The 13,531-nt window shown below is 42.0% G+C and overlaps 1 protein-coding gene across 11 annotated transcripts in view; it reads right to left on the bottom strand.

Annotated features, from left to right (window-relative positions):
• The window catches only part of robo2 (roundabout, axon guidance receptor, homolog 2 (Drosophila)), a 289,705-nt gene that overhangs the window by 31,318 nt on the left and 244,856 nt on the right, over positions 1–13,531 (bottom strand). For all 11 annotated transcript variants that reach the window (XM_020088438.2, XM_069534223.1, XM_069534219.1 and 8 more), the window contains 8 exons: positions 10,149–10,273; positions 8,301–8,472; positions 5,778–5,983; positions 4,746–4,827; positions 4,458–4,623; positions 4,132–4,298; positions 2,824–2,945; positions 871–1,102 (listed from right to left, as the gene is read on the bottom strand). In XM_020088438.2, coding sequence (XP_019943997.2) covers positions 871–1,102; positions 2,824–2,945; positions 4,132–4,298; positions 4,458–4,623; positions 4,746–4,827; positions 5,778–5,983; positions 8,301–8,472; positions 10,149–10,273 — 1,272 coding nt within the window. The remainder of the gene's footprint in view (positions 1–870; positions 1,103–2,823; positions 2,946–4,131; positions 4,299–4,457; positions 4,624–4,745; positions 4,828–5,777; positions 5,984–8,300; positions 8,473–10,148; positions 10,274–13,531) is intronic.

The raw sequence follows: 13,531 nt of genomic DNA, 5'->3' as shown, positions 1-13,531 counted from the left end.
GAGCATGAGCGCAGAGTGTTATCAGCATTGGTAATAGCTGTGACATGCAGGTTCTGGAGGCCTCAGGGAGAGGTGTGTTGTATGTATGGGTTTACTGTATACATGTCTTAGTGTGGGAGTGTGTGTTGGGGACAGTTGTAATGTGATGGCAGTTCAACTACAGCAGCAGGAACACTGGCTGGCCACAGGAGATAGGGTCCCTTTGAGAAGAGGAAAATAAATGGGTCTGTCACCCCGACAGGATGTGAACTGTCTCTTGTACACGCAGGTCTGGACACGTTGTGGCAAGAGGGGCTTTGTCTCCGGTACAAAGAGCCTGTGTCTGTGCTGTAGTGGGACAGTGTGTATTTACTTCAGATTCAATCATATATTTAATTTCATTAGACTTGAAGGTTGAGGAAAGGTAATGGTGTAATGCCAATGGCTGCATTTTCTGACATAGATCAAAAAGGTAAATTCATTCAAATACAGACCAGTTTGTGTGTGTGTGAACGTTTTTGTGCCACACTGTTCTGTGGCCTTGTCAGAGCCTGTATGAATCAAGCTTTGGGCGACAGATCATCTTCGCAAGAGGAAGTATGTGTTGTGTCCAATCACAGCTCAGCCCGTGGCTGCTGGGTGATGGATTAGAGGAAGGTTGGCACTAACACCACCAATCATAAACAAGAAAAAAAAAAGCACAGCAGGAAGGTCGTACAGACAAGTATGAAAATCCACGCACATGCATTCTCACATTTACCATATACCCTCAGTTCTCAGTATAAAATGTGATATCATGAGGAATATTAAAGCAACCTGTTGGGTCATTATCCACCACCATTTATTCGTTCACCAAAATTTAACTGTTGAGCAAGTTCTCTCTCTTCATACCTTCCTCAGTCGTCCGCGCAGTCCTGGATTCACTGTCCATGCCTTGAAACTCGTTGAAATAAGGCCGAACCTTGATCTCGTACACAATTCCTTTCTTGAGTGCGGAGAGGATGACGCTGCGCTCAGAAGGGATCTTCACATCCTGGGTCTGCCAGGGTCCTGGCGAAGGCAGCCCTGATGTTTGCCTGTACAGAACTCTGTAACCCTGGATAAACTGGGACTGACGATCCACCTGAGACAGTGAACGGTAAATCATTAGGTCTTTATTCCATTGCCAAAAAAAGAGCTGATTGGAGGAGATTGGTTGACATTACCTGGGACTGCCACTAGATTAAACAATAGGATATTTTGCTCACTGGATCACATTCACGACTCTTAAGAGGCTGTTACTCGTTTAATGGGCCTTTTATCACCAGCTATGACACATTTAGCTCAATTAACACCCTGCCATTACCTCGTGCACACAGCTCCTACCCCAAAGTAAGGGTTCCCTCCTCTATTAAAAATACTTTCTGTAATTCCACCTTAAAGGACATCCTCATGTCTCACATGTGTTATAAACACTTACTGGTGACACTGGAAATCAAGCTTCACCACATCTAATAAGGGCTGTGAGTATGCGAATGTCATGTAGCGGCAAATACAGACACCCCGGGGACATGAGAGGAATACGCAGCAGAGGTGATAACAAAAGATCTGTCCCATAGAAAAGGAGGGACTGGAAGTGTCATAGCCCCCTGCAATCCACAAAGGACCCCTCCCTTAAAACTTGTGCCATTTAGCTAGACGGAAAATGTGAATTTATGCAGAAGAGGAGTGGGTGCATAACTCATTGTAATGGCTTGTTAACAGTGAAAAAAGTGAGCAGGGCTTTCAAGTGGGATATTAAGCAGCTGTTTTTCTTTTGCCAGTGTAGCCCGAGTAAATCAGGAAAATGGATTCCCTGCTAAGTGTGTGACTTTTATTCATGAAATGATTTGGGAATATAAAAGCTCACAGAGAGTGGCCCCTCTGTTTACTGAAAGGGCCCCAGATTGATTATGTAGCCATGTTTTGTGTTGATTGTACATTACAATCATAAAGAAATGCTTCAGCATTAAATTAGTCACCAAGTCCAGGGGGGAGACTTATTATAGGGGTCAATAAACATGTCTCCAGGAAAAGTGCTAATGTGGTGCATTTGAAAATGGCATCAGGCACCCCATGCCACTAAGTGATGGTTGTGTACTGTAAATACCTGCATCTGAGTGATTAATACCACCACAATCAGAACAAACAAGCACATATTTTGTGTGAATGCCTGAGCTTTGAGGAATATAAATAGCCTTTTTTACTCATTACCATACAATTAAATAAAAAAAAACACATTTTAGACGAGGCTGTAGCTGCTCATTTTTCACATTTAATAAACCTGTCTAATTTTGAGAATTTGCTGCTTCTTGTGTATATGTACACATGTATGGTAGAACAGCAGATGTGTGTTTGTATTGTTCGGAAAATAAGATTAATCACTTTACTTCAAGGCAACAAAAAAATGTATTTACAAAATACAGTTGAATTACAAGAGGGAAGCAGATGAAGACACATGGAAGATTGATGAACAGCCAGATGTCTCTGACATTTCTTTTTATGTTCACTGTGGTTAAAAGAAACTATTTTCAACCATTTGATGTTCAGTATACTTTTAAGTCGCCAATTACAACATTTCAAAGCTTCAGGGAACAACCTGACTGAAATGTTGCCTCAAGGAGAAGATTTTTGGTTTTAAAGAGGAATCTGATGTGAACATTAACTACCTTTTGAGTTTATGACTCAGTTTTGAAAAATCAAAGAGAAAATGAATGATGATTGTAAGTTCTTTCAGTGGGAAAACTCGAGCTGAACAGAGGAATGATGTTCTTGGTGTCGCATCAGTAGAATAGTTATATTCACAAAATGACAACTTGTGCTTACCATCCATGTGACCTGAATGGTTGTGGGACTCAGAACGACTGGGTTGTGCAACCGAACTATGACTTCGCCAAGTTCTTTCTGCACGTGCCTGTGGTCGACACCCTGAGCTGGAGGACTTATATCTATGAGAAAGCGAGACAGAAATGTACACATAAGAAAAGAAATGGTTCACCTCATTTGAAAAGGATCAACTTCATCTGCATTAAAAAAACCTCATTACATTTTGTTTTACGGAACTTGTCTGGTTTGGTTAAAATGAAAACAGACCAGGGCAGATGAAGTTTTTTAGATGTGTGACCTTTCTGTAAACAACTATATCAATGAACAAACTCTGAAATCGAGACTCCCACACATTTTGGATGGAAAATGTACAATAAAACACTATTTTCCAGCTCATTTCCCATTTTGCACATGCATTTGTTTCCTGTTACAAGCAATAAAAAACTCCAGTGTATGAGATACTGAGTGCGGTTGAAGGAAACCACATTTTGAGTTATTTACTGAAGGAAAGCAAAAAATTCACAAGAGGAAATTATATTTCAAAAAAGCTTCATTGAAAAAAAACCAAGACCATCATGAATCACAGGCCACACTAACTGGGCTAGACAGGCCAAACACAGTTAGAAAGAAGTGAAAAATCAATTTGTCATCAATGCATGCCATCGCCAATAAACACGTCTATATATCAACTCAAAACCTTTACGTCAGCATGAGAGCGATATTCCGCAATTCACACTGACTCCACTTCCTTTTCTTAACACACTCTTGGCTTGTATTTGACAGAGCTTAGCCACGGGTTGCTTTTTTATTATATTATATCTTTTGCAGGGGACTTATCATATCAATGTAATCTGGAGACTGTGGTCTGTCCAGTGCTGTAATCAAATAGTCTTTGGGTTTGCAGGCAGTCATATTTTCCTGTTATGATCATTAACATAGCAGGGATAGCACTAACTCAGTTAGGCCTTGCAGAAGTAGACATGGTTATTTTACATAATTGCTAAAGTGTAGCCTTAATGAGCTGGCCTCAGATGGAGAATTTGACCTCTGGAAAATTGTCCAGTGATTCAGTAGAGCTATTCACAGCAAATTGCCAAGAGGGGCTGATAAGTATCACACTTTGAAGAGGTGCACAATGACCTTACCCCATCAGTGGAAATAGAAATTGTGCTCAGGAAAGAAGGAACCACATACCAACTGTGAAAGTGATTATTACAGTTTCTAAAATAACTATACATGTGTTCCATAAACAAGACAATCACTATAGTCTATCACTATCATTTTCATATTCATGCCAATGTAAACTACCTTGTGTTCTGACAGGATCTGACATGGGGCTTGGATCACTGAGGCCCTGGCTGTTGACGGCTCGAACCATGAACAGGTAGATGGTGTTGGGACGGAGACCTTTGACAGTGAACTGGATGGTTTTGATATGATCTGCTACTGTTTGCCAGCTGTTGCTCACTGATTGACTGTAATGAAACAGAAGAGGGGGGTTATTCCACAATGTTTTCCAAAGGCATTGAGGTGGTACATTGTAGTGCATGTAAAAAAATAAATAAATAAAATGAGAGAATTATTAATATCTGTGATCTACAACATACCAAGGCTACTAATTAAAGTGAGCAAACCTGAATGCTTCAATGACATAGGATGAAACGGGTGAAGCCCCAGTCATCCCAGGCTGCCAGGACAAGGACACACTGTTCTTGGTGACATCAGTGACCTGAGGTTTAGATGGTGGACCTGGAAGCTCATTCTCATCATGGTTCTTAATGACAATCGCTCCACCTGATTCTGAATGGGGATAGAGGAGACCGAAAAATAACCCACTTTCTCATAGAAAAAGTCCATGTGACGAGTTGTAAAAAATCTTTTCCTTTGTATTTAAATACATGGAATCATGAGGCCATTTGTACCTTTGACTTCCAAGAAAGCACTCCATGATGTTTCACCGCTGGAGCTGGTGGCCACACACGTGTAGATCCCAGAGTCTGAGAGCTAATGCACAGAATACACATACACATATGAATAAAACCAACATATAAACACACACCACAACTTAATGACTCAACTAATGACACTTTGCAGGGATGGGACAATTTCATTTCACACACTCTGAGAGCAGGATCAATGACTGCATATATGTGATCTTCCGCTGAAACGCTTAAAGTGATGGGGCGACTTCACGAGCTCGCCTTGTGCCGGCCAAATTGTGTGTCATATGTGAGTGCCTCAAAGTGCTGACACTAATTTCCTAATATATTCCATTTTCCACTCACCACCCTTCCATCACTTTTCCACTCCCCCTCCTTGTTTCTCCTCTGTCCTGCCGACCACAACAAAGCCAGGCTAATTAATTTAGGGTGGGCTGCTGGAACCCCCTGGACCGATGACAGCTGGCTTGACTCTCCATCCCTCTTAGGAACTTCGCTTGTTTGTTGGTTTTTGTCCCTGTGCCTTGCTTCCATTTATTAAATAACATGTCAGTGGTCGGCAGCTTTATCAAGCGTAATAGATATTCCACCGAGGCCTCAGAGTGCGGAAAAGAAGATGTGAGCCTTTTAAATCGAATCTGGTCCAAGCCTTTACATGTATACACACATGTGTATATATCTCTAAGTGCATTTATGTTTCTATCCCACAGCTGGAGTCCGTCCAACCCTGCCCAGCTGAGCCATTTTTAGCTGTCCTGCCATTAAGTGACTCTGTCAAACAATTAAGAAAAAAATCAATGATGCCAATTCATCTTTGAGGCATTGTGATACCTCATCAAAGTTACACTTAAGCCCACAACGGTCTTTAAATGTTGCATACATTAGTGTTGGAAGATCACACAAACATCTTTAATTAAGATACATACATGCTATTGACCACTAAGAGAAAATGGAGAGGTGATTAGCGTCTGCATCAAAGAAAACAAGGACCAAGAGAACAATGGAATCCTCTACCTTAATGTTTTTGATCTGCAGGCTGCCCAGCTCCTGCAGAGACATGCGTGGGTCCTTTCCCAGCAGACTGACCCCATCCTTCAGCCAGCTGATAGAGGGGATGGGGTCTCCTGATGCCTGGCACTTCAAAAGCGCCACATTGTCCACCGCAAGCGTCTGATTGGACGGGCCTTGGCGAATAATGGGCGGCGGTCTGTCTGTGAGCACTGCGGAACAAAGACAAAAATGTGAACGCGTGCTTGAATCTCTGTGAAGTTTAATGTTAATGTGTTAACATAAGGCGTCTGACTACAGAATAAACTGAGTGACAGCACTGCTCATAAAATGCACTGGGGGTGGATGTGGTTACCTATCGTAAAGTAGACTATTTTCTCTGCAGGTCTTGTAATTGCACCACAGAACAATGACCATATCCTGTATTTCCAGGAAGCAGGGAAAGAAAAGCTGAGCAGCGTTTTCTCGTTCCATTGATGTGGCAGAGGGATGCTAAGCAGTTTCCAGTTACTGCCTTATTTTTATACACATCTCTAGACTCTGTGGTACAGTTTGGCGGAGAGACTCTTGCCCATTGACTCAGTGTGGTTTAGATAAATACTCCATTATGTGCAGTGTCGGGCACAATAAAAGGTCAATTTCAACTATGTATTACTGAAAACCCATCATGATATTCATAGGAGGTACAAACACAGTGAGGAGCACCATCTCAATCTTAACATCCAATAATCAGAGAGCACAACCTTCTATATTTTGCTCTCGCTCAGTTCTAGTTGGATGAATGCTAATGCTGTGATGAATTCCATTTCATGAAAAAATTCATTTGTTACAATGTGACACAAAAAGCCGGTGGGTTCCGTCTGTGAAATAGTGGGGATGTCAGAGGTGATCTCGGAGAGATTTGGCACTGGAGCACACAGGCAGTTTATATATTTAGAGTTGAATAATGTGGAGTCCCCCTGGCATCCCAGAACCCACATTAATTAGAAGGTATGGATTAATGATGTCAGACCTGCAGGGGCTAATTACCGAGTCTACCTTCGTAACCTTTCAACACATTATTACACCCTCAGTTCCACCCCTATTTTCTCTCTCGCAGCTACATCTGACAAAAGGAAGTGATTTCGAATGATGCACTTATGCTGGGGTATGATAGCCCCTTGCTTTGGGTCAGCTAAGAAAGAAAGAGAAAAGCTACGCAGAAAGAAACCAGACACTTTTCCTGCCACACCAGTTTCAATAATGATATTTCACTTATTTTTAATTTATCAGTACATTAGGGGCAAATACAATGATATGGGTATGAAGACTTTTGTTTCATGACTCTATAGCTTACATCATGAGCTGCATCCATGGATAAGTGATGATGTTGGTGCTTTCCTTATTAAGGGAAGACAGGAAGCTAATTTTGACAGATGCAAGTGCATGGCGGAACGCATGGCTCGGACTTGATGTGTCTGATGCATGTGTGGAGGGAGGACGTGCAGGAGCGAGAGAGGGAGGAGGCGAGGCTCGACTGAAGCCTTCACTCCCTGGATCTGGAATTTCTCATTACAGATCTCCTTGAACTCCACAGACTGTTGTCAGGGCTCGGGGTAGTAAATCACATAAAGACTGCAGCAGGTGTGGCCGTGACCTCACCCTGGCCCTGATGTACTCTTTCCTCCTCTCCCTGTTTTCCTCTTCGACCTGCCTAACACCTGTCTTGCTAACACGGCTTTTGTTCCTCAGCCCTTATAAAGAAAAAATACTTTAATCCAAAAACTTATACAAATACAAGGGTTGGCCATCGGTTGCTGAGTTACCGTATGTGTGTAAAATTTGATCTTGAATTTGAACGACATACCAATTTTGTTTGAAAAGAGCTCCTGTGGTGCTTTTAATCTTTCTGCAAGAAAGTACTTCAGTAGACATATGGACGGCCGTCGATCTCGCCATCACAACTCCCACACCTCGCAGGGCCACTTTATTCATTCCACAGAAAACCGTTGTCACTCACCAACAGAATCACATGCCTCCTCTTTCTCTGTGTCTCTTTCTGTTGCTGACTCCCTCATACACATACTTGCACCTCGCCCACTCATCCAAGCTCTCATCATTCAACCTGAAGGAACTCAAGGGCAATGCTTTATTTCCTTTCCAGGAGAAAAGGAAGACATTTTTAATTAAATTGTGTGTGGTAAGAAACTGAAATAAATTAGAGCAAAAAACCCAAGCAACTAAAAGTCATGGGCACACTCACATTTCTTAAACCCAAGCTGTATTTAATCTTGAACATGGAATAAAAACAAATAATTTGTACTCCTCTCTACCTACTGAATACCTTCAAGTTAAAAGCATATGTCAGTTAAAACAATTAATTAGTCGAGGGACAAATCATGAAATAATCAACCGGCAAAGAGGATATACATCTGTGTTTATATCCACATATGCACCAGAGTCACCACATTTGTAGTGGTGCTAAATCATGTCCTAATGTGTTGTAGTGTGCTGGCGCTGAAAAAAGTTACACATCGGTTTTTCCCTCACCATCTGTGACCTCCAGTTGAGCCTTGGCGAGGATGCTGCCTGCAACGGTCAGGGCCTGGCAGATATAGTAACCAGCATCTGTCCGCTGCACAGACGAGATGGTGAGGTCTCCGCTGGGCGACACTGAGAAGCGACTGTTGGGCTGCTGGGGTTGGTTTGGAAAGAGCAAATTCTGCAGGAAGACGAACAAACAGCCAATTAGTGAGAACACGGAGCCAGTACAACCTGGAAAAAAGACAAAACGCTCACGCATTCTTCGCCTGCACACTCACGCACACACACATCAGACTCTTAGAGCTATAATCTGAGCAACTGAATCTCTCACTTGGTTAACCAAGCTCACAAACTCCACAACCTGTCCACAGTTTGATGATTTGGTTTCATAATTATTCTTGGGCCAAGCCAGAGGCTCCACTGTGTTATGAAAGCCTCTTTTCCTCGTCATTGCTTCTTTCATTTTTGCTTCCAGTCCACAGTGGTTTACTCACACTCAACCCACACAAGTTGAACTTATGCTGAATATTGTACAGTTTATCTTGAGAACACATAAACCGAGCTAAAAAACTGAATAAAGTTTATATTCTCCTCATTTTAATTTTAGTGTTTTATAATGCCGCCCTTCCTTTTTTGAGTTGCAATATGTTAAGCACTTTGAACTGTTTTTATCTGTGAAATATACAATGCAAAATAAACTCGCCTTGCTCAAAGAAGATGTGATAATGAATCTCACATATTTGAGGGTAAATATGCAGGATGATACTGAAAAACATCACCTCTACTTTTTATCTTGTATTATTAACCTGTTCTGTCACTTTATTCAAGGTCTTTCTTTTAATATTCCCATTTTTTCTCATGATCACTCACAAATGTAGCCCAGTACATACATTAGCTGTATTCAATTTCCCCTAATCACTTTAATGCAACAAATTATGTTGATGTTTTTTTTAATTGCGTACTACGCATCTCCAGCACATGAGATGTACAGGCCATTATCCTCAAGAGTGAGAAAAGGGCTGTTCTGTCATTTAATTACTTTACTTAATTAGCTTTAATTTGTTCTCTCAACAAATGCCTTTGTACATTATATACGTCCATGTGATCGAGGCAGAGAAGGCCTCAGCAAAAACAAAGACAAACGTGTGTAGAGACGAACATGCAACTGCTTGTAGCAAAGTGTTTGTAGTGCATTCATTTCAAAAGCCTCATCTTTAATGACAATGTGAGACACTACCTGGATATGAATCTGAACAAGTTCACAACATGACTCAGCAGTGAGTCATGTGTTTAGGTCACACACTGGTGAGACGTAAAGTGGCTGAGTATCATACTAAATGTTTGTGTGAACATGTAACCATGTGTGTCTCGCTCCTCTTTACTCTTTCAGGAGGACTTTGCTGTAATTGTTGGCCTCTGTGTGTGTTTATGTGTTTGAACCTCAGCCAGAGCTGAATCATATCTCTGGCTCATCTACAAGCCTCAACAGGCTCCTAATTGGCACCGTTGTTGAGTGGTGCGAGGACACCCAGGTATTTGAATGGGTTATCTGCTTGTCTGAGGGATAGGATCGTTCTTATCAGTGCAGGGTCACGGGAAATTGATTAGCACTGTAGTTGGCACACTGTCGTTTGACTGCTCCTGAAAACAAAGGTCCATGTGTGTGTCTGTAGTACAGATACTGATGGCAGATAGTGTAGATTGAAGTCCTGTGTATATGTGTGTTTATGTGTGTATGTATGTGTGTGTGTGTGTGTGTGTGTGTGTGTGCGTTCAGACAGGAGAATCATAAGCACTGAGCAATATCCAAAGTGCTGAGTGTTTTTTTTCTACACACTGTTTGTTTGCTCTTACCTGACTTCCCTCCTTCTGCCAGAAGACGGCAGGCTGAGGGTTTCCTTTGGTTTCACAGGGGAAGCTGGCAGTGCGGCCTTGAGCCACAATTTGGTCCCTTGGACGGATGACAAACTGGGGTGCAGCTGGAGTCAAAGGGCACAAGCACCAGTGTTAGTAGAGCAGTGATGCACAGCGAGGTCAAACATCAGGGCTGGAGATTATCAGGGTTTGGGGGATTACAGGCACAAAAACAAGCAATATACCGTATGGTCAAATCAAAATGGGAGTGCTGTACAGAGCTTCCATGCAGCTTTATATCTGTCTGTTTGCTCTCTAAAGGCTCTGGACACAGGGGGGACACCAATCACTATCGTTTCCATGGTAACCAGGTTGGCCATTCATCCAGGTGAGAAAGAGGCTGAATGAATGACAGCCACATTGGCATTCACATGTGGAAGCTCCTTGGTCACTATGGCATTTAGATCTGAGACAACACAGAGGCACACCCATGCCCTGGAAACATCCACCATTACAAACAGGTAAAGACATACAGGGCTAATCGTGACTTTTCATATGCAAGATTTAGTCTGCATCAGAATGCATCTCATATAAAAGTCAAGATCTGAGGTGGCTGATCAAAGTTGTATCGAAAGGGACAGCAACTGATCCTGGTTGCCACAGCTCTCCATCGAAGAGAGAAGAGGTTTGAAAACGTATCAGACTTTTAAAAAACAGTGTGAAGTGTGAAGCTTTCTCAGTCAAAATTTACAACTCCATCAGGAGCCAGAGCAGTTGTCCCACACTCACAGTCACAGACAGAGTGAGACATTGCTGACCGACACATGCAGCTCACTATTAGAGAGTGAAGGGTGTAGAGATAAGATACAAGCTTGTTTGGTGTGCACCACTGTCTGACCAGTCACCGATAGTAAAGCTACTTTCAGAAACGCACTGAAGCCCAGACATTTAGTATTGTTGTGTAAAGATGAAGAAACCACCACAGCTGCTGTACATAGCTAAATGCTAATCAGATGTGCAACTATAGGATAATATCACAATTACTGCAGCTATAAAATTAGAACTCTAAAATTGTCTGAACTTTGACCTGAGGTAATTTACTGCATGACCCAAGACCTCTACTTGTTTATTCTACTTATCACTGAGGGGGGTTCTGTGTTGACAAGTGTTTGCCAAGATAAGACATCAATCACATAAAGGAGGAAACATGGTTCCTGCAGAGATAATGAGAGTCAACAAATTAGGAAGTTCCTGCCGTAACTTCAAGTGAGGCGGACAATGGAGCATTAAAGCCATTTACTATAGACAATCATAAAAAAATTCTACAGATTGTTGTAAAATTGTTAGAAATCTGAATTGTTGCAAAGCAACATCTTGCACTCTTTGTTTCTTTAGATTTCTTTGTAAGTCCTTTCACTGACAAGCCAGCTGGTTCCAGTAAGGCCAAGCTCTTCCCATTTGGCTGATTTCTCCGTGTAATTCCTTTTTGGGGGATGTGTATTTGTCAAAGATACACACAGTTGGGAATGGTACAGATGGCTACAGATTTATTGCCTTTCCGTTTGGCCTTCTGCAGCTTGGATATCTTGTGGCTCTCACAATGCTGGGCCTGATACAGAGCTCCTAAATCATGCTCTGGCAAGGACTCAGTTCCCTCCCCTCTCTTCTGTTCTATCCCTCATACAGTATACACTCCTGACTACTGACTAAAAATAAGGTCTAACACCTTACAGAGAGGGCCCTGTCACCTCGCTGGCCAGAACCATCCTTTCTCATGCTCTTTTCATTAGTATTCCCTCCTTTGCTTACCTCTGAATTTATGACACTAAGCGCTGTCAAACAGAATTCCATATGTGAATGTTTTTGAGGTTTATAATTGGGTTTTGCTTGTATGGATGATTGTTTACAGCTGGGTGTCAAAAACAAAGTCTTAAGTGTTGTTCAGTGAGATCTCACAAAATCTACTAGAAATAAATATTATCATTCATTGCAAATTATGGAGGATTTTTCGTAATTGAGATATGAATTAAATGAAGATGTGTCGTATTGTGCTGGACTGTGTTAATTGTATTTTGCTTTGTTTTTCCTGGTGGCCTGAGTTGAGCTCATTCTATACCTGCGGCGCTAGTTTTAATCTCTCTTTCTACCTTTTAAATTAAATTTAAAAAATAATTAAATACTGACGGGCAATGCTTTAAGAAGAGAAGGCCAACAGAGAAGCATAGATCAAAAACGCAGACATATCAAGAGGAAGTCAGTGTGCGACAGTTTCACAGCTTGGCTCAGGGCTAACTCACACTGGCCCTGTTTTGATTCACAGACCCTTAATGACATATGAGAGGCTTCTTCCTGTCTCCTCCTAAGGAAACACATGATCAGGCACCCATATTTAATTCATGACGAGTCACATCTGCCTGGTTTGGCTAGATCTCGGCATAAAACAGCAGTCAGGGTGAAGAGAACAAATGGTCAGTGAGAAAGACATCCATTCAGTGCACCCACTCAGAGGCATTTCTACCTCCTCCTTCAAAATCCAACATTCAATCATATTTTATTCAGGAGTCGACAGCAATTACTGTCTTTTCTTACAGGCAGAGAAAATGTGTAATTTCCTTTATCTTCTTCGAAGCTGAAAGTTTGACAATCATATAACAGCCACTGCTGTTTTGGCAACCAAAGTCCTGCCACTAAGGCAGTGTCTGGGTTTTTCTGCCAGCCAAGTCTGTCTTGACGGACACTTCTGTCCTTTTTTTCCTCTTTCTTCTTTGTCCTGGCGTTTGCGGCATGTTCCTCTATTTCTTTTGTTTCTAAATTTCTGCACCCACCTTTCTGTACACACGCCCATTTCCACTCACTTCTTCTGACAATTTTATTTCTTAAGTGTATCAGATTTGGTTCTGCCTTGACCTTTTCATCATCTGTGGGGAAATCAAATGAGATTCTCTGCTCAGCGTTGCGGAGCTTAAAAGGATAGAAGCTCGTCCAAAACAAACAGATCTCTACTTTGTGTTCCAACAATCCACAGATGGCCTCAAGACTTGCAAGTTAAACACATTCTGGACCATATGAGATGACAATGTCGGAGACTATGACACTGCCAGCCCACTCGTTCATTGCAAAGGACGTGGTCTAGAATCTAAAGAGGCTTCAGTTCAGAGCTGCTCTGAACCTTTGAGTCATTACACCTGATAAATCTGTGCTGTAGAAAGTTGTTACTGAAACATGCAGTGATAACGTCAGCTGCCGGTTGAGATCAAGTGCGAGTCATAACTAGACCATCTTGAGACACCACAACAGCTGCAACACCCCTCAACACTACTAACACCCCTCAGTAGTGATAACTCAGTAGGCAGTAGTGTGATACTCAGTACTCATGGGTCTCT

Source organism: Paralichthys olivaceus, chromosome 11 (assembly GCF_024713975.1).
Source record: "Paralichthys olivaceus isolate ysfri-2021 chromosome 11, ASM2471397v2, whole genome shotgun sequence".
NCBI lineage: Eukaryota > Metazoa > Chordata > Actinopteri > Pleuronectiformes > Paralichthyidae > Paralichthys > Paralichthys olivaceus.
This window is presented reverse-complemented; position numbering and strand designations above follow the sequence as displayed.